The 27,908-nt window shown below is 34.2% G+C and overlaps 4 protein-coding genes across 5 annotated transcripts in view; 3 read left to right on the top strand and 1 right to left on the bottom strand.

Moving 5' to 3' along the window:
• Positions 1-1,610, top strand: part of LOC110019764 — a gene marked incomplete at its 5' end in the record, with an annotated part of 33,817 nt that extends 32,207 nt beyond the window's left edge. Inside the window, 1 exon segment of the mRNA XM_020717578.1 lies at positions 1,534-1,610.
• LOC110019765 overlaps positions 1-2,576 on the top strand; it is a 6,791-nt gene extending 4,215 nt beyond the window's left edge. The window contains exon 2 of the mRNA XM_020717580.1: positions 1,547-2,576. Within this exon, the coding sequence (XP_020573239.1) occupies positions 1,547-2,103 (557 nt within the window). The 3' untranslated portion in view covers positions 2,104-2,576. The remainder of the gene's footprint in view (positions 1-1,546) is intronic.
• Positions 2,577-3,594: 1,018 nt separating this feature from the next.
• Positions 3,595-25,101, top strand: LOC110019758 (zinc finger with UFM1-specific peptidase domain protein). 2 transcript variants are annotated; one of them, XM_020717565.1, is made up of 8 exons: positions 3,595-3,743; positions 5,405-5,477; positions 5,589-5,682; positions 11,027-11,820; positions 11,961-12,075; positions 15,562-15,657; positions 15,763-15,863; positions 24,650-25,101. In XM_020717565.1, the coding sequence occupies exons 2-7, from the start codon at positions 5,422-5,424 to the stop codon at positions 15,844-15,846; spliced, it is 1,239 nt and encodes a 412-aa protein (XP_020573224.1). In that variant the 5' UTR covers positions 3,595-3,743; positions 5,405-5,421; the 3' UTR covers positions 15,847-15,863; positions 24,650-25,101. The 2 variants fall into 2 exon arrangements, with proteins under 2 accessions (XP_020573224.1, XP_020573225.1); XM_020717566.1 differs by lacking the exon at positions 24,650-25,101 and having other exon boundaries at positions 15,763-15,864.
• Positions 25,102-25,580: 479 nt separating this feature from the next.
• Positions 25,581-27,908, bottom strand: part of LOC110019756 (beta-adaptin-like protein C) — a 53,751-nt gene continuing 51,423 nt past the window's right edge. The window contains exon 15 of the mRNA XM_020717561.1: positions 25,581-26,118. Coding sequence (XP_020573220.1) covers positions 25,822-26,118 — 297 coding nt within the window. The 3' untranslated portion in view covers positions 25,581-25,821. The remainder of the gene's footprint in view (positions 26,119-27,908) is intronic.

The raw sequence follows: 27,908 nt of genomic DNA, 5'->3' as shown, positions 1-27,908 counted from the left end.
GAGATTTGTTGTGGTATGACTCATATCCCATATAGGGACAGACGCTGGATCGAAGCGGAGTGGAGCGGAGCGAAAGAAACTGTCCAAATTGAGAAGTTACGTGGGTTGGGGTGCGGGGGCAAAGCCCCGCGGTATGGTACAGGGGTAATGTTGTAATTACATATTGTGCCTAGGGTTTACTCCTGGGGTTATAAATAGATCTGTTAGTAACCCCATGAGGTATTCCTGAATTCTGTAACATCTTTTCTGAATATTGAAAGGAACTCGCCGCTCTGCTCCCGAGGACGTAGACATCTTTGCCGAACCTCGTTAAATCTCTGTGTTCTTCTGGATTTGTGTCGATTACTGTTTTTCTTCGCCCTAATTTTCTCAAAAGGTAATTATCATCAAGTGGACGGTTTCAGACAACAGTGGTTGGGTGAAAGAAGTTGTGGACTCTAGTCTGACGATTTTGATGATTACCAAGTTCGTCTAGCTAGTCGGATGATGATAGTGATTGTCAAGTAAACCTCTTTCTAACTCTAAGTTTAGATTTTGGTTCAAGCTTCCCTTCTTTTCCTTTTGATGAATATCAGTGTCTAGTTTAAATTTCTAGAATAAAGTAGTATTTTGTCCAAGCACGCCGAGTATAGTGACAAGTAGAATTTCATTTCGGGTGGTAACAGTGGTTTTGCTACTTTTTTGTTGCTAGTAGCACACACTTTCTCTTACTAAACATTACATGAAATGAATGATCCGGGTTAGGAATGGAAATAAGATTGGATTGATATGTGCAGCAAAAATTATATTTTAATTCGAGATTGTATGTAATAACATGTCCCAATGTTATATTTAATCAACACTAAACTTTTTGGTTGTTAATAGATATGAAGTTTTCAATACAGTGAATGTTCATATTTGCCATATTGAATTTAAGTTGAATCATGAAATAGCACGGAAAAAAAAATGAAGCGAGGTATGTTCATCTTATTCCCACTTTCTGAAATGAAATTGTATCGAAGAACTTGTTAGATAGTAGGAGCACTTTTAATAAGATCACTAACCAATGGTAGATGGAGTAAGGAAGATGTATGCAATAGACTGCTCCCATGTTAAAAACATGTAAAAACATATGCGATTGTGTCTAGATTGAGATTTGCGATGAACACCAACAGGAATTCATAATAAAAGAATTTGCTAGAGAGATCTAAAATTGGTATTGTTTGAAAATGATCAGACTAAAAACTAAGTACAATTAAACTGGAAGACCTTAGAGCAATTTATTCTTAACAAATTTGTAAACCAAATATCACTCCAAATCATTACTTTGCATTTGGAGCTATTTCTTGAACAATTTACATTTTTTTACCGACATTCAGAGCAACATTTTTAAGTCTTAATATTCACTATCTCTGATATGCTGCATGTATCTAACCTTATAACTCACATTCACTTAAATATTTTTGATATATTTCTATCCTCCAAACAAATAAAAGAAAAATTCATATCTTATAGCATCATTCCATAAACAATGGTCATTAATCCTCACTTCAGCTTGATCATATAGATGACGAACCCTCATTTGCCGACGATGTAGCCGTCGACAATGACGGCAATGCTTATGTTACCGACACGAAATCAAACAAGATCTGGAAAGTAGGATTGAATGGCGAACTCCTATCAATCATAAGGAACAATACTTTCCTCCAAAAGAAAGAATGGTACAGAACCTTCGTTGGGCTCAACGGAATTATACACCACCCAAACGGCTATCTTCTAGTCATACACACCGCTGGTGGCTATCTCTTCAAAATTGATACCAAAACCGAGGAAGTAAAAGTTGTACAAGTTACAGGTTCTGTTCTGCTGGGAGATGGCTTGGAGCTGCTCTCACCAAGCAAGCTGGTAGTTGCAGGCACCCCTTCTGCTAGAATTCTGGAGAGCTTCGATGATTGGAATACTGCAACTGTCACGGAAAGATTTGTCGGACCTTTGCATCGCATCGCCTCATCGGCGACGGTGAAGGACGGGAAGGTTTACATTAATCATTTATTGGGATTTGGATTTACAAGGTGGACTCATGTTCTTACTGAAGCTGTTTTCACTCCTTTGGCTGCCAAGTGACCAATCATCAGTGGTATGCTAGGTTATCGTTGGGCCCTTTACATTAATACCAGACAAATCCTATATATTTACATGTCTAACATCTAAACTTTACTTTTTTCTTGTACTTATGCCACCGGAATCTTTCATGTTACGTCAAAAATACCGTCATTTTAAATTTCAGAAAGTGGAATATACCTTTTGATGCATAGGTAAGGTGGTATGTATCTAAAAAGTAAAATGTAGGTGTTAGATATGTAAATAAGTAGGAATTGAGTGGTATGTGTTTGAACCCTGCTATATTATGTCTTTATGTTTCCACATGATTTGCAAAGTAGATCTGTAGAGTGTGTTTCTGTTTCTGATTTCATCTTGTATGCTATGTCTGTTCATTTCCATTTGTTGTGGTGGGTTTTTTTAGTTGATTTTGTAATGTAAACCTTCATTGGATTTAATTCATGTTAAGCTATGGAGCATAAGTTAAGTAAACATCATTTGGGCAATTGCATGTAAAGATTCTTAATGTTTATGTAATTTGTTATGTTTACATTTATTCACTCTTCATGGTTTTAACTTGGTTTAAACTCTACTTTTTTTATATTTATACTGCCTAATTGTTTTATATGACATAAAAAAATATCACTATTTTAAATTTTAAAAAAAGTAAAATACATATTTTCATGCAAAAGTAAGACGTAAATATTAAAAAAATTGAAATTTAAGTATTAGATATGTAAATATCTAGGAATTAAGCAGTGTGCATTTAAATCTTGATAAATTATTTGTTTACATATTTAATGCTTAAATTTTACTATTTGCATTAAATTTTTTTTAGATGATATATCACTTGTGGTATCGTGCTCAACTATTTAAATTATTAAATATACGAGGTCTCTCCGGTCTCATTATTTTTCAAAAAAAAAAATATCATTTCCACAAAATTAAAATTACCTCTGGTCTCATTATTTTTCAAAAAAAAAATATCATTTCCACAAAATTAAAATTAACATTATATATTATACTAAATTTATTTTTTTTTTCTAAAAAATGAACTTAAAATAATTTCTAAAATTATGCAAAGCACCTCGAATTCAATATGGTTATATGGCAAGAGATTATAATATTGAACCAACGAGTATATTGATTGTCTGACCAAGTTGATTTTTAAAGAATTATGATTTATATTATCACAAACATAGAGAGACGAGCTCAACAAACAGAATTGACGAGCATGACGGTGCTCGGTGCAGGAGCTTGATGAGTTCAGGCGAGCTCGATAGAGGAGCTCGCATGTTTTCCTGATATTCTAGAGAGATAATTCTTGTGGTCGTTATTTGGATGGACACAGTCGATGAGTATGGATAGACAAGAACAGGCTTCAGGCTTCAGCCGATGGACCTGAAGCCTGATCCAATAGATCCAAAAGGCCCACTATACATATGGGCTGGTCGGCATTAATTTCAACATAAATTAAACATTTTTGGCCAACCAAATAAATAACAGTGCCGGTAGCGTGCTCAACTGCGAAGCGGATATATAGTCGAAGGAATCCATAAGCCCTTCGCCGGCGACAGGGCGGCGTTCTTTCTTCAACTCAAAAGCACCATTTCGTTTTTCTCTGCTCCAGAAATATTCGTCACCCTCGCTTCTTCCTCAACTAGGTGGATTGGGCATCGAATTCTGTGGTTTTGGTTTACTCGATGCTATGCCATTGGAGAAGTTGCTATATACTATTATTATCACTGATTTGATGCACTTAGTTGTGCTTGTTCTTATAGATTTAAACTTGGATAGAAATTGGTTGTTTTTCTAGGAATCGCTTCTTTGCTTTGAGAAGTTTGTTTTTGGGGTCAGTCATTTTAATTGGGTTGTGTATTTTTACTGATGGTAATGTTTTATTTCATTATTGTAGTGGCTCAATGGCTCTTAGTAGTTTGCTGTGCCTATTTGTCAGTTATTGAATGGATGAAATAGGGTAGTTTCTAGAGAATGGACGATTTGTTCAGATTACGTCGATTTTAGGGTTATCCTTTAAATTAGGTTGGCTATCTGTAATGACAAGAATGTTTTACTTCAATTTTGTGATGGATCATTGGCTCTAGTGGCTTGGAGATTTTGAACAGAAAAATTGCTCGGTGTTTATGCTTTCCTGTGCCTGGTGGTAAGTTATTGAATGGAAACCATTCTTTCTTACAGCAAAATGCGCAGTATATGAGCAAACAGTTTATCTTTTTTGAATGTGGGGCTGTTGGGTGTCTTATTTAGGCGGGATTTAAATTATATTTATCTTGAACCTTCCAAACATATTTTGTAGACTTTAATAGCCACTGTTTTGATAATTCCAATTTTGACCCCGTTATTGATTAAATCCACGATTTGCTAGACCCCACAATTTATGGCTTTTTAATTGATTTAATGATATGTCCATTCATAAATTATAGAGCTTGAAACAAAGAATCAAACAATTTATCATGATTTATAAAGTTTTAATAGTTTTTATTGCCAAAGTTTTCAGGCCTTGCGGTCTGTTTGGGGCAGCCGCACCTTATTAAAAATCAGTTGTGAAGCTGCTGAGTAATAATATGATGCTCAAAAAGCTGTGATGACAATTACAATTTTTTTTTTTAATTCAAATTGCAGATATAAAGTTGTCACCACACCTAGCATGGAGTGGTGGGAAAACACAAATTTCAACGACAATTTTTTGAGTTTTTGAAAAAATTGTCAACTCGCAGTTTACCCAAACAAAAAAAAAACTGTGATGTCGTGCCGCAACACCACCGCACCGCCGCCCCAAAAGGGCCTTTTATCTTCTCAAGATTTAGCTGATTCTGTTTCGGTTAAACCTTAGTTGTTGCCAAACAACTTTACGTTTCTATTAGTAAGCTATTGATTGGAAATCATCTTTTCCTAGAGTATGATGTGAAATATAAGAGCAAGCGGTTTCTCTATTTTGAAAGTCTAAATAATTAATTAACTTTTTGACTTCATATAACTCCAATACATATGCTCTGTCTCTTCTTTTAACTTACAAATATTTCTCCCATGGTGTGTTTTTGGTGTATGTATATCTTTGTAGTTTGCACTACACTGGTTCATATGGTGTGTCATATGGAGTACTTGCACTCATTGTTACATCTTTTTAAAATTATTGGACACGAAAAGTCAATGCATTCATCTGATCTTCTAACAAACTGTTTTAGTCAACAACTGGCAACCATGCTTTCTCATTACTTTTGCATGATGTAGATATTCTATGTATTCCTTTGTTTTTGATCGGACCATTTTTTTTCTGTTAATTAACTGTGGCGCGGTTAATTAGGAAACTGAGAGTTGACGATGTATTCAATCTGTCCTTTCTGCCAAAGGGATGTTCTTTCTGCTGAGCTTCAATGGTATGCTTCGCATATTAGCAATTCCCCGAACGCAATAATATCTGATGATATATTTTCAAGGACATGTTTTGATTTTTTTCCTTATAAAATATGTGTTTTTTCCTTGTGCAGGCATGCCAACAATCATTTTCTAGAAGATGATTTTGAAAAGGACATGCAACTGGCAAAACAAATTTCACTAGAACTCCCAACTTCAATACTCATGGTAGGCTTGAATTTTATGAAGCATTTCTAATTGTTTATACATATTTTAGGCATTTAATTTTCTTTAACTCGGTGGTAAGTTATGTACTTGGTGCCCTAATCGATGGAATTTTAAAGCCTCCTTTGATTTTGGTATATAAATTATTTTTCATTCTTTTGATGAAGTTGTTGCAGGGAACATTCTTCATGATTTTTCAATGCCTTCATGTCTAAAGTATTCTTTGGGGTTTCATGCATTTTAGGCGTGTTAAATGGGCTATACAACCTCATTTAATCAAGCGTTTTAAAGCTCAACATGAGAGCATCTTTTAGCTCAGCTTTATGTTAAGTTTTGATAGGCTGCTCGTTAAGGTTTGTTTAGGTGCAGTTAAAATGTAATATGTTAATTTCATAAAACTCATTCATTAATTTTGTTGATTAAATAATTAATTGGGTTATTCCTTGTTAGGGTCAAGAATACCCTCTAGAAAAAAAAAAAATCATAACATAAAATTTTATCAATATCGGAATTATTCAATCAAATCAACTAAGGTGAGTTTGGAGATAGAGTGTCATGTTGAAAACTCGTTTCAAATTGATTTTGTGTATATAGTAGTTTGATCAAAATCTGATTTTACCTAGCTCAAAAGTAATATAGATTTTTGGATATCTACAAAGAATAAGTAAAATATTGGTTTAATAAGTTATCTTCCTACTAAAAATCTTGGTTAATTTGTATATTGAATTATCTTCATATTTTTTTATATTGTTTGCATCGTAATATAGTTCATTCTTTCAAAGCATTGCATATATTGGTTAACTGTTTTATAGTGCGTACTAATAAAATAATGTTTGTCATATCCTTTAAAAAAAATTAAAAAAGAAAAAAAAAAGAAGAAAAGAAAAAAAAAGATCGAACTACATAAATATATAATACAATTTTAATTCAGCCAATTATGGTATTTCTTGTGCATCTTTTTTTTTTCATAATAAATGAATTAATTGAGTTAGTTTATGATTCATATTTAGATTATTTGATTTTTAAGGGCTTCATTTTTTAAAGACCATAAGCATGAAGTACGAACAATTTTATTTTTTTTATTAAATTTTGATGTGCATGCTTTATGCGGAGTTGGTTGGATGATGAGTAGTAGCAGGAATCATCAGTGGTGGTGGTGACAAGTGATGGCGGGGCCATAACATCAATCATCGATTTGGGTGGCAACTGCAAGTAATTGGTGAGCAACATTATAAATATGCACTGAGCTGCCCCAAATTAGGACCAACCCATTAGGTCTTTTAAGAGTTTGGGCAACCCATTTAACACTGCCTTGATGCAATAGTCTTCTGGCTATCTTTATTTTTATCATAATAACCATGGAAAATTTTTTTAATGAAATTAGTGGATGGAAGTATTTGATTTTTTGTTGACTTCTGTACTCTTTCCTGCTGGTAATATTACATTATGAATAATTTTTTAGGCATTTGCATGTTCAATATCAATGGATTGTAGAATTCTAATACTAACTAACTATGCTTGCTCCTTAAATGATGCAAAAATAACTATATGCTAAAAAGCAATAATGAACTAGGAGTTTCTATTATAATTCTATAAACACCGAAACATTTTCTTACAAACCTATGCTATTATTACTTAGAAAAATGAAATTAAAGAGCAAATTACTTTCAAAATAAATAAATAAATAAATGTAGAATAATTTTTTGGATGATCTAAATTTGAATGGTGTTGAGTAGAGAGGCCTTAACGTGATTTGGATGACTGCTTGAAGGATGTGAATGTTTTCCTTATGAAATTTTTTATGATTTTTTCTACTATAATGTTATTTTAATTATTTTTTATTGTTTCTCTATTAATAATAATTCAAGGATTTTAGTAGGAGATTTTGGATTTTATAAGAAGCACAATTGGTAGGATGAATACTTTTTCAATCAATGTGGAGGAAAGGTTTTAACAAAAATTCCATAAGTAATTTTTTAAATAATAGATATAAAACTTTTTAATAGATATTTATTGATTATAAATATTGGTAAAAAGCAAGCTATTTCTCATGAACTCCACGTAATGAGTAACTTATAGTAGGGCATTTAGGCCGGACTTAAAATTAAGGCCTTTATCCTAAAAGTTAGAAAGCGTGATTTATAATTACATCTCATTTGTGCGCTATCAAAAACTTGCCTAGATTTGAATATTAATCATTTCAATCTATTTTTTTAAACTAATCAAGGTTGAAGTAATCCCTTGTACAAGTGCAAATTAGAATATACATTAGAACATGCCAATAATCTAACAAAATGGAAATATTCTCTCCCGAAATCCCATCTACATTGCAAATGAAGGAATAAAAGTTCTTAACTTTTCTAGTTAAGAATTAGCAACCCAAAAAGCAAATGTTACCCATCCTTAAAAGTTAAAAACTATGGAATGCTCAAAATCTTGTTATTAACTTTAGTTTGCTGCCCTCTCCCTATATCCTTCATGTAGTTAAAACATTGATGTATCTTGCAAAGTAGTTATGTAGTCCCTTGGTGTAGCACTTGTTGGATATTCTATCTTTCTTTGGATATTCTATCTTTCTTTGTCAAGTGATGCATTTATCGACATTACTGTGGCACCCTACTTGCATGAAATAAATTTTACTTTTTATTTGAAATTGAGATGTGAGAACATCTACTCTCGACCTTTATGAATACATCATCATAACTTTGTTGGCCTTTTACTTCGTCGTCTAATTGCATTGAGATCTTTGTGACTACTTTTGTTAACATTGCATTCCTTGTAAGATCATTATATTTTTATTTAATTTTGTTTATCATCTGTACCATTTAAATTTAAAGAAAGCAAGTTGTTGATTTATTGACTACAAATCCTTTTTTTTTTCTAATGATTTACATGCATCTCATCATTATAGTTGCCTTAAGAAACTCCTGACCTTGAACCGCCTTGCATTTATTATAGATAAACATTTTATTATAACTTGTAGAAAAAAAACAGACAAATAAATCCACCAACAATTACAATTAAGCATAAAATCTATAAAACTAAAACCCTTGTAGAATCTTCCTCGAAATAAAAAACATAGGAATTAGATAGTGTCCAGAGGATTATGTTAACAACTATAAGAATTAGATATTAGTAGTAAAAGTTTGATAGTAGTCATAAGAATATGAAAAAAAATATTGCAACACAACCAAACATAGCGAAGTAAAATTTAGAGCTTGCAATCCAGGGGTCAAATCTTGCTATAAAACTCTTTTTCACTGCAGGGTAAGTAAAGATTATGATGACTCGTCTAGATTTTTTAGAATTCAAAATTGAAATTTTGAAATAATCGACATAATGAAAACAATTTATGGTTTACGCATAAAAATTATGAGTTTAGCATAATTTTTATTTTGGTTTATTTGACCTTCTATTATCTCTTTTTTATTGCTTCTTGCTTGGGTTTTTTTGTCTTCCCTTAAGGCATTTTAATTGTTCATTTATCCAATTCATTTCCTTCTTCTTTTTTAGCCTTCTCTGCATCCCACATTACCATTTTATCATCGCATGCTCCATCATCCTAAATTTTTCTGTGCCATGGATGCTTTGTTTTTTTCATAGCTTCTTTAATTTGATGGTATAAACTTCAACCATTAGTGGTTTTTTGATAGAGTATTTACCCATATTGTTTTGATGAGAACATATACTTTATTGGTTTTTGTAGTAATATTTTTTAAAATTTTTTTGATTAGTTTATTTGCTTACATCATAGTGCATCAAGAAAGTCGTTGTAAATCATGCATGAATGAAATTCAAGTCCATTGAAGTCCATGGATTCTTTTCTATGTTTAAAAAGGTTTTATTTTTATGTACTCCTAATTTTATGTATGTGATCGCGTCAAGTTTTGTGGAGCTTAAATAATACTTTATTATTAGTTGATTTACTTCATGTATTAACATAATTATAAAAGTTCTTTATCATTCAATAGTTCAACTTCAACATCTTGATTGGTTGACTTTGTCCATATGTGATCTATTATTTGGTAAATTATCAAATTGTAGTTAAAATAATCATTTCTTGGTTTATCTGTTTTTGATATATGAGTTTCTTTAACTTGATCATTCAACTCAATCAACCATTTCCAATAAATTTATTTTCTCCATGACTTAAAAGATTGATGAGGTTCTCGAACTTAATTTATCTTTAAGAGAATTAAGAAAAACTATACTTATGTGAATGGAAAGTGGATTAGCGGAGAAGTCTTAAGTTGGAGCTCTCATTGGTGGATGTAGTTTTTATTTGAAGTAGAACCCTCTGTAAATGCATGTTTGTTGGGCTGTTCTTTTTTTTATTACTTGAACGATCATAAGTTTTACTAGCATTCAATGTTGTATATCCTTATATTATTTTTTGTTAAGTGGGTTTAAGTCTAAATGATTTTCAAGTATTGCGATTTGATTTTAAACACCCAATTGACTTCTTTTGGGTTTTTTCTTGGGCCAACCTCGTTGTTTGTCATTGTTTTCTTGTTGGTAATGGTGATGGATGATGCGGTGGTTTTATGGGTATGTAGGCTATTTTTTTCTTTTAATATTATTCATTTTTATCAAATGTTCGTGAAGAATCCACACAATTTTGTTTTTCAATGATGTGAAATCTATTTGGTTGCAATAGTGTTTTTTGTGTGGAGAACCCACAAGTTATTCTCACCAATAGGTTGGTTGGTGCTACTTCCCTCACGACGACATGAATCCTCTTTGAGGGTTCTACTTCAAATTATAGAACCCACAATGTGGGTTTAGATTGCGTGCCACGCTCCCCCTAAATTTTAATGTTATATATATATGTATATATGCCCCGCATACTCATATCAGTTAGTCGGACATCTGCTTGTCAGTTGTAAGTTCCCTCTGGTATGGGGTTCGATTCCCCCCGAGTCTAGGGCGTGGTACTCGAATTATAGGCGCATGAGGGATGGTCAGGGTTTCATATCATAGCCTCCTCCCATTCCTAGTATATATATATATACATACACAGACACCCCTGTATTTGTTGTTTCCCATTGTAAACATTTAATTCACACTTTTCAAAAATATATATATATTTACGTTTCTCTTTTGAAAAAAAAAATCTACTTCTGCCACCGGCACTCGATAGTGAAAATGACAGGCTAAAGTGACTTTGTTTGAAGCTTCTATTTTAAGTAGATTGATTGCTGAAGCTACTTGAGTCTGTTTAGCTTAATTGGATCATTTATATTTACTTGCAGTAGGGTTCCCAACCTTTGGTGTTCAGTTTCTATCTGTTGTTTGTTACTTAGGTCGTTTTTTTTTTTGTTAAAAGTCTAGAACGGTAATTTTGCAGGATTCACCAGCTTATTCTGAGGAGTCTTCTAGCGGTTTCTCTGGAAGGAGTGCAGAAATTAGCAAATCAACCTTTAAAGAAAATCATCATGGATTGAGGGACATTCTTCTTCAAGAAAGGATATCTTGTTTAGTGGGACTGCAAACTAAAGACACCTTCTACAAAGTTGAAGGCGGCCTCATGAACTTATTGAGGAAATGCCTCCAATTAGAAAATAGAAAATCTAGAAGTGTAATATCAGGTTATGTTGACCACTATCAAAGTGTTCAATCAGAAGATTATGGCTGGGGCTGTGGTTGGCGAAACATTCAAATGCTTAGCTCTCATTTGCTGATGCAAAGAAAAGAAGCAAAGGTTGTTTTATTTGGTGGTTCAGAATTTGTTCCTGTTATTCCTTCGCTCCAAAGATGGCTTGAAGTTGCCTGGGAAAGAGGATTTGATGTACCTGGATCACTTTCTTTTAGCAAAGAAGTCTATGGCTCAAAAAAATGGATTGGTGCTACCGAATGTGCGACACTCTTCCGTTCTTTTGGACTTAGGGCTATGGTTGTGGACTTTGATAGCTTACCATCTTCACGCAAAATGGTCGAAAAACTGGTTTACGGTCCAATGGACAAATTCTTACAGCGCTGCCAAAATGAGAAACACAGTAACGTAATAAATCTTGAGAGCTCAAATAAAGGAGAGAGTATTGGTGGTCATCAGGTTCTCATGGAATGGATCTGGAATTATTTTACTTACGAGGCAGGTTCCAGGTTAGATGATTTTCAAGATGTTCTGATAAGCCATAAAACGTAAGTTGATTCCATTTCTTCCAACTAATTTCTTAGGGATCCTAGTTTTTAAGTATTGATCATTTAAATTTCACGCCAAAATTATTAGCTTTGCTTGCATTTTCGTAATAACAAAATGTCTTTTTTTTCCCTATAAAAAGGCCTTTGTATTTCCAACACGACGGTCATTCAAGAACTATCGTTGGCATCCAAATGCAGAAGTTTGCGAAGGGGCCTGAACAAAAATATTCTCTATTGATTTTGGATCCTGGCCAAGTAAGCTAAGTTTATCATGCTCGTTGTTAAGGTATAGAGCTTTTTGCTCTTTAATTTAGTATTAAAATGTAGGAAGATTTACATACATGCCTCTGAATTCTGTTGTGTTTACATATCTAACACCTAAGCTTCAATTTTTACCTATATGCCACCTTGCCTAGCATAAAATGGTGCATTTCACTCTTTATAAGTTAAAATAATGGTATTTTTGATGTGATATGAAAGATTTGGGTGGTGTAAATGTAAAAAATAAAGTTTGAATTTTATATATGTAAATGCATAGGAGTTGGGTGTTATGAATGTAAAAGCTCCTAAAATGTATCCTGGCATATCCGAGGTTTAAATATTTGGTTCTTAAATTTCCCTCTTAAAGGCTAAGACTCTGAGCTGAAACGTATAAAAGCAAAATGCAATGCTTCACATCCACCGTGCCATTTTCAAAGGATGATTTTTCATTTGTCAATATGAAATCAGAGCAGTCATCCCTTTTTTTTGTGACTTTATCAAGAATTAATTGCCCTGAAAAATTTATCCATTTCATTAATGGCTTAGGCTTATATAACAACATTTACAAATAAATCTCTCGACTTCTTCTATTTACAAGTAGGACCATACATTAGATATAAATCTCAACACTTCGCCCTCAAGATGGCAAAAGATATCCGCTAAGCCCATCTTGTCACATAACCTAGACAAATCTAATGAGCTCAGTCCTTTGGTGAAGCAGTCAGCCTCTTGCTCTTCAGTGGCTACATGAATTGGCTCCAGTATTTTGTTATTCAGCTTTTCTTTGATGATGAACTTATCAATCTCTGCGTGTTGGGTTCTATCATGTTGCTCTGGGTTGTTGGCAATGCTAATTGTTGACTTGTCTCACCACAACTTCATTTGAGCTCCTCGGTTCACCTTGAGTTGTACCAACAAGGCTCTCAGCCACATCATCTCAGCAACTCTTGAGTTGTAGGCTCTCAGCCACATCATCTCAGCAACTCCTAAGGCCATATACTTTGTTTCTGTTGTTGACCTCTACTGATTGTTTCTTGCTCTTCCAAAAGACTAAGTTGCCCGTTGGGAACATGCAATATCCAGATGTAGACCTCATGTCATCTATACAACTCGCCAATCAAAGTCACAATAGCCCTCAACGCTTACATATCAATTGTTCATTAAAATCAACCATTTCGTTGGTGCACTCTTTAGGTACCTCAGAATCTGATCCACTGCCTCGAATCATGCATGTAGCTCTTCACCACACTTATGCAAATGATATGTCGGGACAAGTTTGACTTAGATAGATGAGGCGTTCTCCAAACTTTTGGTACTTCGCACGATCAACTGGTTCTTCTGTCTCAGCGCTCAACTTTCTCTTCTGATCAATTGATGAAACTGCTATCTTGCATCCTAACATATTTGTCTCTGTGAGCAAGCCTAGCACATATTTCTTCTGAGATAGAACAATCTCCTCTGCTTCATGAGCCATCTCAATCCCGAGGAAGTTTCTAAGTTGTCCCACATCCTTCATCTCAAACCCCTTGCCCAAATTTGCCTTCAGTTAACCAGTCTCTCCCTCATCGTCTTTAATGATAATCATATCATCCACATACACATCAAGCATAGTAATGACCTCATGTTGTCAAAAGAATACTGTGGTTGGCATAGTAATGACCCCATGTCGTCGAAAGAATACTGTGTGGTCGGCATTGATTTGTTGATAGCCCATGACTACTATTTTTTTTTTTAACGTGTTAAACCAAGCTCAAGGAGATTGTTTCAAATCGTACAATGACTTTCTCAATCTACATACCTTAACCACTGTTTGATTCATGTTGAAGCTTGGGGGTATCTCCATGTACACCTTTAGCGGATCCCCATCAAAAAACACATTATTTACATCTAGTTGGTGTAATCTCCATCCACCATTCACAGCATAAGAGATAAATGTCTTGATTGTGCTCATCTTTGTCATTGGTGCAAATGTCTCATCATAGTTAATGTTATACGTCTGACTATACTATTTCGCCTCCAACCTTGCTTTGTAGTGATCTTTTCTTCTAAGGTTTGCTTCACTGTAAAGACTGATTTGCACCCAACTACCTTTTTCCCTAATGGTAGCAATGCGAGCTCCTATGTTTTGCTCTTGAGCACCATGTTGCTCCAACATTGCAGCCTTCCACTTCGGATCTTTTTTAGATACTTGCCAATACTTGGGTATAAAGACAATGTCCAAAGATGCAATGAATGCTCAGTGTAAAGTTGATATGTTAGAGTATGAGACAAACTTGACAATGTCATGTGAGAAACCAAAACGATCAGGAGAACAGTGTAAAGTTGATATGTTATAGTATGAGACAAACTTGGCAATGTCATGTGAGAAACCAAAACGATCAGGAGAATAATGATCAGGAAGATGGCCTGCATTATTGCGAGAGGTCATCTTTAGTCATTGGAGTGGAAGGAGAATAGCAAGAGGAATCATATCATCTGTGTAATCAAAATTTCAGGTGGATAGTGCAGGTGTCTTAGGAGTCGGGATAGACCAGGACAAGGGAATTGTTGACACAAGTGGCATTGTAGGCACTGTTCTCTCATTATGTATTTTTCTCCTTATATACACCCTCGGCTCCCCTTGAGCTTGAGTCCCACCACCTTCATACCTCTCCTCTTGAGCTTGAGTCCCACCACCTTTAGACTCATTTTCCTCATTTTCCGACTCATTCTCATTCGATCCTTCTCAGAAAATGGGATCAGGCATCATTCCCACCTGACTATCATTGCTCTCCTCCTCTCGCCTCATCCTCCAGCATCTGACGAGTCACCAAAAAGTGAGGTTACCTCCAAGGTGTAGTATAGTTTGAATTATCTAAAAGGCACATCCATACTCACAAATAGTCTCTTCTCTATTGGGCTTCAACAAACATACATTTTCTGAGTGGCAGAATAACCCATGAAAATCCACTTCACAACTTTGGGTTCTAGTTTTCCTATTGATGCTCTATTATCCTTCACAAAACATACACAACCAGATACCTTCAATGGGAGGATCCCTCCATTTTCTCCTTTAAACAATTCACACGGGGATCATCACTCCAACACTCTTGAGAACATTCTATTGATCAATTGAGCAGCTTCAAAACAGCTTGCCCCCATAAGTGCTTTGGGACATTCATCAGGATCATCATGCTTCTGACTAAAATATGTCTATTACTTCTCTTTGCTACGCTGTTTTGTGCCGGTCTGCATGGACAAGTGGTTTGATATTGTATCCCTTGGGCTGACAAGTACTATCCAAACAAGAAATTGACAAGATTACTAGCAAATTGAACGATAAGATTTTAAAAACATCTATTATTTTCTCTATCAAGTATTTTAGAGGGCTCAACGAATACTGGCTACAAAACATCTGGCTGTTATTATCATTAATTTTCATTACAGAAGTGTATCATTTGTTAATGTTTTCTTATCTTAGTTCTATGTAAATGGTCTTAGAGGACAAGAGATTTAGAGAAGACTCTCGGAGATAATAATGGATGGCAGAAGCTTATAAAAAGAGGATTTCACACACTGAAGAAGCCACAATACCAGGTTATAACATCTATTTCTCTCTCGCATGCGCACACATACACACACATATCCTTATGTTAGTGTGGATTCTAATTAAGCTAATCTTAACTACTTTCTTGTTGTTAGTTATGCTACATTGATCCTGGGGTGGCTTATGATGAGGAATGGGAAGATCTTAAGACCATCCACAGCGAGTATATCAGACTGTAGAAAATATGAAATCAATGGTATTTTTATACGCATACTCCGATTTGATGACCTTTGATAATCTTTTATGGTAGTCTAGTTTTAAGTTTTTCTAGAATCGGATTCCCTTTTTCTGATAGATTAGCATGTTTGTAATGATCTCTCTCTATTTTATTTAATGAATTGTTAGCATAGAATGAAGGTTTTCTGTTAGTTCAGTCAAAAAGGCATCTAGCTCTTTTGGTTGAATAATCTTGATTAAATGTTGTAATCAGTTTCATTTAGTGTTGAACTGGTGCAGTCTCGTACTCAACAACCTTTCCTTTCCCCATTACAGAAATCAATTTTGTATTAACTGTTTAAACCTTAGTATTTTAGTTCATTTTTTCTTGTTTCGCATATGTCATGGTTTGTGTGGGAAACCCATTATAGAAAGCTTGGCATTGCATTTGTATCTCCATGGCTCTGCATCATGGTCACTAAAGCAGCTTTTTCATGTTTTTATAATAGAATCACTCTCATTTTAGAGAAAGGATCTAATATTGACGAATCGAGTATCATCATCAATTCCCATGTGTCAATTTTGAGAATAGAATCACTTAATTTCATTGATAGGAGAAGGGTTATAAATACATATTATAAAATCCAAATAAAAGGAAAGAAATAAAATCAGAAATACATAAATATGAATATGAAGAAATAAGTAAAGCAAACAAAATCTAATAAATAGAATCTCATAAGAACTTAATTATTAGTTAGCCTAATAATTAGGCTAATAATTAATTTCAAAACTCCCCCTCAAGTTGAAGCATAGATGTCAATCATGTTCAACTTGAATTTGAAGTCGTTAAACAATGACTGAGGAAGATTTTTGGTAAGGATATCTGTGATCATTGGATGGGACAAATGGAATACAAATCTCCCATAAATCAAGTTTCTCTTTAATGAAGTGTTTATGGATCTTGATCATTGGATGGGACAAATGGAATGCAAATCTCCCATGAATCAAGTTTCTCTTTAATGAAGTGTTTATGGATCTCTACATGTTTGGTCCGATCATGTTGAACCGAATTATGGACAATGTTAATAGCTACTTTATTATCACATAACAGTTGGATAGGAACAGAGAATGTCATACACAATTCACGAAGCATAATGTGTAACCATAGAGCTTCACAAATACCCAAGGAGATGGAATGAAATTTGGCGTCCGCATTACATCGGGCCACAGTCGACTGTTTTTGTTTTTCATGTGATGACATTTTCTCATCGAATGAGCAATATCCTGAGGTGGATCGTTGGTTATTGACGGACGACCCAATTTGCATCTGCATAAACTACTATAGAACGCGAGTTATGGTTCGAGAAACATAATCATGTCTGGTGTGTCTTTTAAGCAATGAAGGATCCAGTGGACAACTTGGAGATGATGCTCATAAAAATCGTGCATGAACTGCCTTACAATACCTACTGTATGGCAAATGTCGGGACGAGTATGGGCGAGATAAATTGTTTCCCCAAAATTCGTTGTTAGTGAGTCATATTCATCATAAGTGCATTGGGAACATTAGCTAATTTCTCATTGAGATAACCACAAGATTGCATAGGAGAAGATTGTTCTCAGTAAATAAATCAAGTACATATTTGCATTGAGACAGACAAATACCCCGAGTGACCGAACAACTTTTATGCTTAAAAAGTACCGAAGTGATCTCATTTTCTTCATTTCAAAAGAAGCAGCAAGAATTCTTTTCAGAGATTTCAGTGTTGGTAGAAATTTGGCCACTAAATGAATGTCAAAAGAAGAGGGTGTGATCAGATTGGGACTAAGAAAAACCATAACCCATTACCACCTTTGTGAACTTATCGAATGAGGCCCTTGGTGATTGCTTCAGACTTGTTCCTGGAGGAAAGTAGAATCAATGTCTGAAGGGAGGCACATGTACACCTCTATGAGATCCCCATTCAAGAAAGCATTTTTGACATCCAGCTGGAGCAAGAGCTAATCCAAATTCACAACAAGAGAAAGTAGGGCTTAAATGGTATTTAATTTAGCAACTATAGCAAATGTCTCCTCATAATCAACTCCATATGTTTGTGAGTAGCCTTTGGCGACTAACCATGTCTTGTTGCGTTCCAATGATTCATTAGAGTTAAACTTGGTGCTAAAAATTCAATGACACCCCATAAATTTTTTACTTGGAGGAAGATCTACAACATCCTATGTATGATTCCTTTGAAGGGCATTCATCTTATTTATTATTGCAGCTTTCTAGGAAGGCTCAACTAATGCTACTTCAATAGTGGATGGGAGGTGATGATTTGTCATGGTGGTAGCAAATACTTTATAGGTCGGCGATACACTATGGAAAGAGATATATTTTTCCATGGAATAAATAGAGCTTGTCTGATTACATTCCTCAATAGGAGTACTTTCTAATTCAGAGTGATGTTAGTTATGGGGATGTCTCTCGGGGTGGATTTCTGGTCCTGTAAAGAGGTAGCAGACTCCAGAGCAGGAACATGAGCACGTCGAATATAGACATGGAGAATGAGAGGAGGTTCAGGTTGTCTTGTCGATGGTGGATCCATAGGGATGACGGTCTCGTCGAAACTAGTAGGAGAAATATCCACAGGAGTTAGATAAGGAATAGTATCCAGAAAATCAAGCGGCCCTTTTGAGGAGGTACTGACAGGAAAGTAGGGAACACTTTCATAAAAAAAAACATCGACACTTACATAGAGTTTATTTGTAGTAGGATCAAAACACCGATAGCCCTTTTGAGTGGCAGAATTATTAGGAAGACATTTTTTATATACCTGAGATCAAGCAAACTATGATTAGGGTTAGTGTTTCGAACAAATTTTGTGCATCAATATATTTTTAGTTCAAGCGTGGTGAAGAGTCTATTGGTAGGGAAACAAGATCTCAAGATGGCTAATGGAGTTCTGAAGTTATGAATTTTTGTGGGGATTCTATTGATGAGGTAGGTGGCGGTAAGCACAACGTCGTTCCAAAAACATTTTGGGACATTAGATTAAAACATCATGGAGCAAGAAATTTTGGGAAAGTGTCGGTTTTTTTCTATCAGTTACTCTATTTTGTTGAGGAGTATCCGTACATTAGTTATGATAGAGGATACTCTTACTTACCAATAACTCACCTAAATAAGAGTTAAAAAATTCAAGGTTATTGTCAATTCGAATGACTTGAATTGAAGTTTTGAATTGGGACAAAATGAATGAGTGAAAATTTTGAAGGTGACAACAACTTCAGATTTATCTTTTAAGATATTAACACACATCATTCCAAGTGTGGTAATCAATTAAGGTAAGGAATCATCATTTATTGGTGTAATTCAGAGTGCGGGAGGGTCCCCACAAATCACTGTGAATAAGAGAAAAAGGTGCAAAAGGTGTGGTAGGGATGAGATGGATAAGAAATGCGATGATTAGTAGCTAATTGGAAAATTTTACATTTGAAGTTAGCAAGATTTTTATTGGTAAACATCAATGGATACAATTATTTTAAATAAGGAAAGCTAGGATGATGCAAACGATGATGCAACAATATAATAGGACACTCGGTGAATCGAGATACTACAGCTCCTGGGAAAAATGTCTTTGTTCTTTGTGTCTTTCTCTTGCAAGAAGTAAAGCCCAGCTACTCATTTAGTTGTTCTAATCATCTTCCCCGAACGACGTTCCTGAAAGAGACAAACATCAAGAGAAAAATGAGCAACGCAATTTGTCATGTGTCGGTTTAGTAACATAATACAGGTTGTTACACTTAAACAGAGGGACATGTAACACAGATTCCAAAGTTAGATCGATTATGTTAACACAACGGATCCTTTGTCAGCACTGGAGTGCCATCAACAATTTTAACCGCATCATTTCCAGATTATGGATAATATGTTGAGAAAATTTGAGAGCATCCAATCATGTGGTCTTTAACACCTAAATCAATGATCCATGGACTAGAAAAATAAATGAGAGACATAGGGAGTGATACCTTGATGAACATGAAAGGTTGACGAGCCGGAAGTGATTTGACTGGATCCGAGTAGTTTGATTAATGTTGCATCTGACTCTTAAGAGAGTTGGATGACTCCTGAGTGTTATTATTAGAGTTGGATGTTTTGCAATAGACTTGGATGATGTAGAGAGATCTTTAACAGTGGAAGATTTGTGTGTCGGTTTTGCATGGAGTTTCCAAGACTTATCTCGAACTGCAATAGACTCGGATGATGTAGGGCATTGGCAGAAGGAAGAAACATATACGAATGGTCATCCGCAGTCTCCATAGAGTTAATCAACCATGACATGATCATGGAATTGTTCACTTTCCACGCTTCATACGTCATGTCAGTTTTAGGAGGTTCACAAGTCATTCCCGTGAGATAGTTGAATTTTTCAGCGTCTCTTGACAAACAAAGATACAGTTTGGGACCATTGGAGAAAATTAAATTTGTTCAACTTATCAGTGGTGATTAACAAGTTAATGTGGTTTTCCGCTCCTTCGGTCTGCGGAGGAATTGAGATCGTTGTCCATCCTCCAGTGGGCTCAAGTACACTGTCGGGAGAAGATTCAGTGGTGGAAGAGTCTGTCATGGTTCCAATTGAGCCAAATGTGATGTTAGGCAAGGTTGGGAAGGTGCAGGGCTTCGGGGAAACCAATTGAGCCAAATGTGATGTTAGGTTGCCGAGACAGGAATATCTTGCTAGTTGGACATAGGCAGACCTAGATGCTAGAAACAACCATCAAAACAGTGGCTATGAAAGATAGGTTTGGCTGGAGACAAATCAGGTCGGCGACAAGGGTTTTCGATGGTCGGAACCTACCACCAGCAGGTCAAGCGGTTGCTTTGGAGAAAGATCTGGCCAGCGACAAAGAGTTCTAAACCATGGCTCTGATATCATGTTAACTTTGAGAATAGAAACAGTTAATTTCGTTGATAGGAGAATAGTAATAAATACATTTTACAATTTCTTAATAAAAGGAAAGAAATAAAATTTACATGAATATGGAAATGTAGAAATAAGGAAAGCAAATAAAATCTAATAAATAGAATCTCATAATAATTGAATTAATAATTAGCCTAATAATTAGGTTAATAATTAATTCCAATATCATGTTTACTTTTGTCAATAAGTTTTAGCTCGCCCTCCATCTTAAATCTCATTGGGAGCTTTGTTTAAGCAAATGATAGTCATCAATGTTCTCTTAGGATTGAGAAATAGCTATAGTTTTTTGTCATTGGCTAGCATGCTTCCCCTTGGGGGCATAAAGGTTGGGAGTATCCTAAACCTCTTGCATATTTACCATGCTCATGTTGGATCTTGCAAATATAACCTTTTGGAAGTTCTCAAAAGTAGTAAGCTCTCTAAGTTGTGTAGGTTTGAGTAATTCCTTCTCAATCAGGCTTCTCATAGCCAAGCAAATTAGAACTTTGGTTTGGTCATTGCCTTCATATTCTTAGTATTGATGTTCCATTATGACAGATTTGATTCTCGAGTCGAGTGACTCCTGCTTTATTATCAACTTTTTTTTTTTTTTTTTTGAAATTTTACAACATTGTTGGATACAAAGCTAGTCACCATCTTTGTTTGTTGCAAAGATTTTGAAGTGATGAGTGGGGCGTCCTAGGATCGATATTTTTTAGTTTGGCACTCTCATTAAGGTGATGATTTTCACCATTAATGTCGTTTGTGAAGTGAGGAACTTTTATTGGAGGCAACTTAGGCCACTTTATAATCTTTGGGAATTCCATCACTCAATTTAGGCCACTCCACTCACTTTTAAACCAAAGAACCATCACTCCTCGCATCTTAGTGGGATCGATGATAATGTTTCCAATTCCTTACATAAATGTACAAAAGAAGAGCACTAAATAGGTTAATGAGCCGTGAATTAGCCCAATGAATTAAGCGTGCTTGTGACGAAAGCAAAGTATTATTGATTAAGTTGGGAGTATTGATAAGCCTTAATGGAGGATCAAAAATGGCAAAACATTTATAGCCATTGCCCATAGTATTGGAGAAAATTTGGGTATGAATATTTTGACTCAATTTTAGTTTTAATGAGTTTTATAGCTATAACATTTACTTTTTGAGTTAAATACAATATAAATTTTAGTAGATTATTCATGTATTACCTTCATCTCAATGTAAATCTAATGGATATAAAGCACATCTAAAGTTCATGACATTTTAGCATGATCATAACACGAGATAATACACGAAATTTTAAGTGAAGTTTTGTTTGTATTCATGTTTATCTTGAATATATACTATAGTTGCAAGCCTTCTAACACTGGAAGCAATAATAGTAAAACTAAATATTATTGTTGAGTTCAAATAGGAAATTACAACTAGATAAATGGAAAAATAAATAGCAACAAGCACGACATACCACATGCTGCTAGAGTGGCCATCGAGTGGTGGTGGTGGCCATTAGGGACTTAGAAAGGTGTAGGCAAGGTTGGGAAGGTGCAGGGCTTCGGGGAAACAGCGGCAAGGCAGCGTCGGCTTGCTGTCCTAGGCGGCAACAAGTAGGGAATTGCTGTAACCGGTAGTAACCAGCAAGAATCGGCTGGCCCAAGGGGCTGGAATGTAAATTTAGACATTACATAGCTACCATTGATACTTACTTTGTTGTCATGTTTAAATTATTTGTAAATTAAATTGAAGGTAACCTCAACCCATTTAGGAAGTCAAGCAATTTGGTATTATCAGTTTTATGTTAATTGATTAGTTATCATTTGGAAGGTTGCATGGATAATGTGCTATATATAAGGTTACATGAAGATTATAAAAAAAAAGGCTATAAATAATAAAATCACACTAACCTAGAGGACAATTCTTCAAAATGGTAAGTGCCAGACTACTAGTTAGTTTGGTTGATAAAGATTTTGGTAATTCTTGTGAAGGCCCTAATTTTGAATCCTGTATACATCGAATTTGTGCTTTTAACACTCAACATTCTAAACAAATAAATAAATAAATTTAGACATTACATAGCTACCATTGATACTTACTTTGTTGTCATGTTTAAATTATTTGTAAATTAAATTGAAGGTGACCTCAACCCATTTAGGAAGTCAAGCAATTTGGTATTATCAGTTTTATGTTAATTGATTAGTTATCATTTGGAAGGTTGCATGGATAATGTGCTATATAGAAGGTTGCATGAAGATTATAGAAAAAAAAGGCTATAAATAATAAAATCACACTAACCTAGAGGACAAGCCTTCAAAATGGTAAGTGCCAGACTACTAGTTTGTTTGGTTGGTAAAGATTTTGGTAGTTCTTGTGAAGGCCCTAATTTTGAATCCTGTATACATCGAATTTGTGCTTTTAACACTCAACATTCTAAACAAATAAATAAATAAATTTAGACATTACCTAGCTACCATTGATACTTTGTTGTCCTGTTTAAATTATTTGTAAATTAAATTGAGATGTTATTTTATTTCATCATATATCAATTTAAATTTACCAGGGACCATGGTGTGCTTGTTAGTGGAGGGGCGTGTTAAAGAAAACAAATAACAGTGGTTGTGATGGCGATCTCTCATTAATGAACTGATTAACCTTAGGTTCATAACAATTTTTTTTAGTTATTTTTATAAGGTTTTTTCTTTTTAAATCATTTAGTTAATTGAATTTTAATTAGTCTAATCTAAAAATAAATTTTCATAATATAATTTAGCTAATCACTAATTAATTTAATCAGTAGTTGATTGGAGAAACATTCAAAACTAAAGTTTTGGGTCATCTCAAAACAACATCGTCCTACCATTTGCTATGTTTGATGATCCATTTACTGGAGGAGTATATTTGGAACTTTGATAGTAGTATATAGAATAATCTTATATTCTTAATATTGCCAAATTCATAACCAAAAAAAAACTCAGGTAATTTTCATAGCTATCACAGCCAAAAGAACAAAAAAATGATGCAAATTTGTATATTTATAATTTAGAATATTATTTACTCATGCATTTATTTCACAGAAGTTTCTTCATATAAATGTTAGCGAGACAATGGGTCATATCATGTGGAGATTCAATTATGTGTTAATAGGAAGATCATAAACCTGATAAAAATTTCTTATATAACACCCAAGGAAGCTATATGACTCCCTTTCATAAATACAATCGGGTTATTAAACTAACAGATGACTAAATGATGTAGTATAATGCTTTGTAAATTATGCTTGCTTGAAATAACTTAATATAGGTTTAATGAATGTTGGGGGCAATGAGCTAAAACCTAAGGTGAAACTAAGGCTCTAGCTCCGAATTCAAGTTAGAAATATGGATTATTGAGTTTCTATTCAATGGTAGTATTTCTTCTCTCTAGACCTATTGCACTTATTTATTGTAGCTTCATTTTGAATAATGTTTATTATACAAAATAGTAATATGTATTTACTTTAATTATTTAATAAAATTATCCACATTGTTTTGAGTTATGTGCGATGTTACATTATTTCAAAAATACCATAAAATGATTCATTCACTCTTTAGTTAATGTCTATGAGTTTTTGTTTTACATGTCATGTCCATGTTTCTCAAAACTGTCATTGTTATGATTTTATTTTCAACATGATGTTCTATTGTTATGCCAATGACTCCAATTCTATGATATTGCTATATTTATGATTCTGTAATTTGATTATATGAATTTCTATTAATTTTATAGTTTATCCATGTTTATGATTACCATGATGCTACAATATCCTTCATCTTACATGGCATGTTATGTATGCCTATAATTTCAAGTGGTAAGCTGATGCGATGATTAAAAAATACAAATCCAGGGCAAAAGCTCATAAAGATAAAACATTGCATAAAAGAATGGATGCCAAGAAAAGCCTATATGAATGTTTACATATGGATATTGATGGATGGAGCTCTAGTATACTAATACTATTTGAGGATGCTAACATCATATTCATGGCATTTTCTCCATGAAAAAAAACGAGCATAAGAGTTGTGCCATATTATGTTGACAGAAGATGTATTCGCCAATGGTGAATTAGATATGTTACCTCCACAGACAGTAATGGACATCAGAACTACACCTGTTGTTCCGACGGCGAAGCATCCACTAGTGGTGAGTTAGATTTAGCCTTGTCTATTGTTGATATGGCTCTCAAGACAGAATGTATAATTTTTTTAGTTGTAATCATAAAGACATGCCACTCCATGCAATAATTCATAATGATGATGATGACAATGATGATATTCAAATACTAAAATTGTGGTCAATAATTAGTGCGATGGCTCTATATTCCTATGCTACGATAGTCACTATTATGCCAATATCATTTTTATGCAGAAGTCTTCACAAAGTTAATGGATTGCCATCCATATTGCTTATCTTACGCTTAATATGATTTAAAACTATTATGCATCTCTTAATCATATATTATATTATAGTATGTAATTCAAAATCATTTGATATTTTAACACTAGTACAATAACTGTAGATTTTATGGAAAATTTACAAACAATGCAGTCGATTCTTATGTATTTTAAAATTCAGTTTTTAGATCTACACCACCTTTATGCCTAAAAAAGGTTATATCTCATTTTTTAGTAGCTAAAATAGTTGTATTTTAATTTTATGTCAAAATTTTGGGTAGTATAAATTTAAAAAGAAAAGTAGGTCGACATCATTAGATACACTGGAAATTTAAGAAGAAAAGTAGGTCGACATCATTAGATACACTGGAATTGAGTTGTATGTATTTACACTCATCTCACAACATTTCCAGAAGATTGGCAGAATGGTTGGATCTTATACGCTGCTCGCATATTCATTACATACAACATTGTGCATGATATGTACTAAAGCACAAATGAAGAAAAGTGCTGGCAGAAAATCATCAAAACTGCTGAGCAAAACCTTTCAACAGAAAGCAACAAAGGTAGATAGAAGAATAAAAGAGCTTCATATAACATACAAAGAACTGATCGGTTAACTCTTCTATTTAAGCAAAGCCTCCATTGCATCAAATAAGAGTGGAGCCATTTCTGGGCTAGGCGTCTTCACCGCACATTTGACACCCAGTGCACCGACTGAAGCAGTGAGCTCGATCAAAAATGGTATGCCGTGCGGGATCTTCGCAGACATATATAAGATCTCCTTGTTCGCATTCCTCCGCTTGGCGATGAAGAAGACATTGGCAGCTGCCAAGGTCTCAACTGTAGAATCTACGCTGTGGATGATGGCAGTTGGTAGATCTTTTGCAACTTCATTGGAATCAGGAAGAGATTTCCATGTCTGAATGAAAAACAAACATGAGAACAAGAAAAATAGATTTATACTGCTGTAAGGAAAATGACATTTATCCTCTTAATATATTTTTGCATCTAAAGTTTTACATCATGTTTTAAATTACATCATGATCAATAGAGGGGTAACAAGTTGAACTTGAACGAGCGCAATGCTTATGCATGTTTAGCTGTTCAAAATGTTTTTGTTTGAAATTGGCTTGTTTTCGAATGGCCGTGAATAACTTCTTTGTGTTCGACTTGACTTGAATTCATTTTTTTGTATTAGCCCTGTGTTAGGTTTGACATTAGCTCGAATGATTTTAAAAAGAATAAAAATTAACATTTTTTTAATATAATATAAAAATATCATAATAATATTATTTATTTAACTATTTAATTAATTAAAGTTGAACATGATCGAATAAAATTCTATTTATGTTTGCCTTATTCATAAATCGAACTTAAAAAAACCGAAAAAAAACCGTTCATATCCACTCAATGAACAAATCAAACACGAGCTATTTAGCAAATCGAACAAGTATTTGTAAATGACGAGCAAGGTTTGAGAAAATGCACCAAGTATTGTAGTAATTTATAAGAAAAATAAAATGTTTTATTGCGCATTCAGGATTTGAGTCATCTTTCCAATGCAGTTGATTTAACATAAAAATTCTCTTTCCCACTCAAATTCAAGCTTTAAGCACAGTCTGTTGTTCCAAGGAAAACTTCACTTCCATATTTGATTCCAAGAAAAAACTTAGAAAATAAAAATTAGGCATCTACAAAAAAGTTGGAGCTAAGCAATAATATTCAAAAAGGCAGATTTCACAAATTCTTCTCCAAAAGAAAGGTTGGATAAAATCTCTCATTCTTAGGGGACAACATTTGAAGAATTCCCTCTCCTAGAGAAGCTTTACTAAAGGTCCTTCAGAGACCAGATGAGTCGAATATACCTCTCCTTTGGGAAGGAGAGATAGATTAGGGACATCCTTGATAAGAAGAGTCCTTATGAAAAAGATCAAGACATATGTGTCAACTCCCTAGATGAATGCAACAATTATAACATAGGTGGTGCCACAATTCCTACGAACCGAAGTTGGGTTGTATCTCGAAGGACAATAAAAAACAAGGTCCAATGTGGATCATGGGTTTAATCTCCAATGTTGTAAGCATTGAAGATCATTTAAGGTGGTGGTCGATTTATTCAAATTTCACAAAAAGTTATTCAAACTTGAAACCGGACAATTTTTAGAATCACTGGTTGCAAGATGTATTTGTAACCCATCCTATCACAACCTGACAGCAACGAATCCCATTAATGTAGATTTCTACTCAGAAAAGAAAGAAAAAAAAATCATGAATTTGATGATCGTTGGTTAAATATCAAGTAGAGCTGCAATTCTTCATTCCACCGGGTTTCGCCGGTAAAAAGTTGATATTTCTTGACGGTTAGTCCACCTTTTTTGTCCCTTTTGTGAGTATTTGCAACTTTAAAAACGACCATCACCTCATGTTAAATTTTAAACTAATATCTTTTTACTAATCTCGTACTTAACAAGTTTTTTTGGAAAAATTGACATATACACCAGACCCAAAGGTTTTTGACATAAGAAACCTAATTCTTCTCTCTTGTTAAATGCTTGGGAATTCATGAGCTAGGACTAACGCGTATCATTTATTGGTCAATAGAAAAATCTAGCACATAACTAAGTCAATCAGTTAAAAGGTTGCAAAAAGTCAAATAAATCAAATGAGTAGTTAGAAATCAAAATCTTGGCCAAGTTTATTGAATTTTGA

This window comes from Phalaenopsis equestris, unplaced genomic scaffold, assembly GCF_001263595.1.
Source record: "Phalaenopsis equestris unplaced genomic scaffold, ASM126359v1 Scaffold000077, whole genome shotgun sequence".
NCBI lineage: Eukaryota > Viridiplantae > Streptophyta > Magnoliopsida > Asparagales > Orchidaceae > Phalaenopsis > Phalaenopsis equestris.
The sequence above is the reverse complement of the archived record's forward strand: the minus strand, read 5'-3'. Positions and strand labels throughout refer to the sequence as shown.

Coding starts and splice junctions, on each gene's coding strand:
- LOC110019758 (XM_020717565.1), top strand. CDS start 5,422: ATGTATTCAATCTGTCCTTTCTGCCAAAGGGATGTTCTTTCTGCTGAG. Junction 5,478..5,588: donor CTTTCTGCTGAGCTTCAATG/GTATGCTTCGCA, acceptor TTCCTTGTGCAG/GCATGCCAACAATCATTTTC. Junction 12,076..15,561: donor TGATTTTGGATCCTGGCCAA/GTAAGCTAAGTT, acceptor AAATGGTCTTAG/AGGACAAGAGATTTAGAGAA.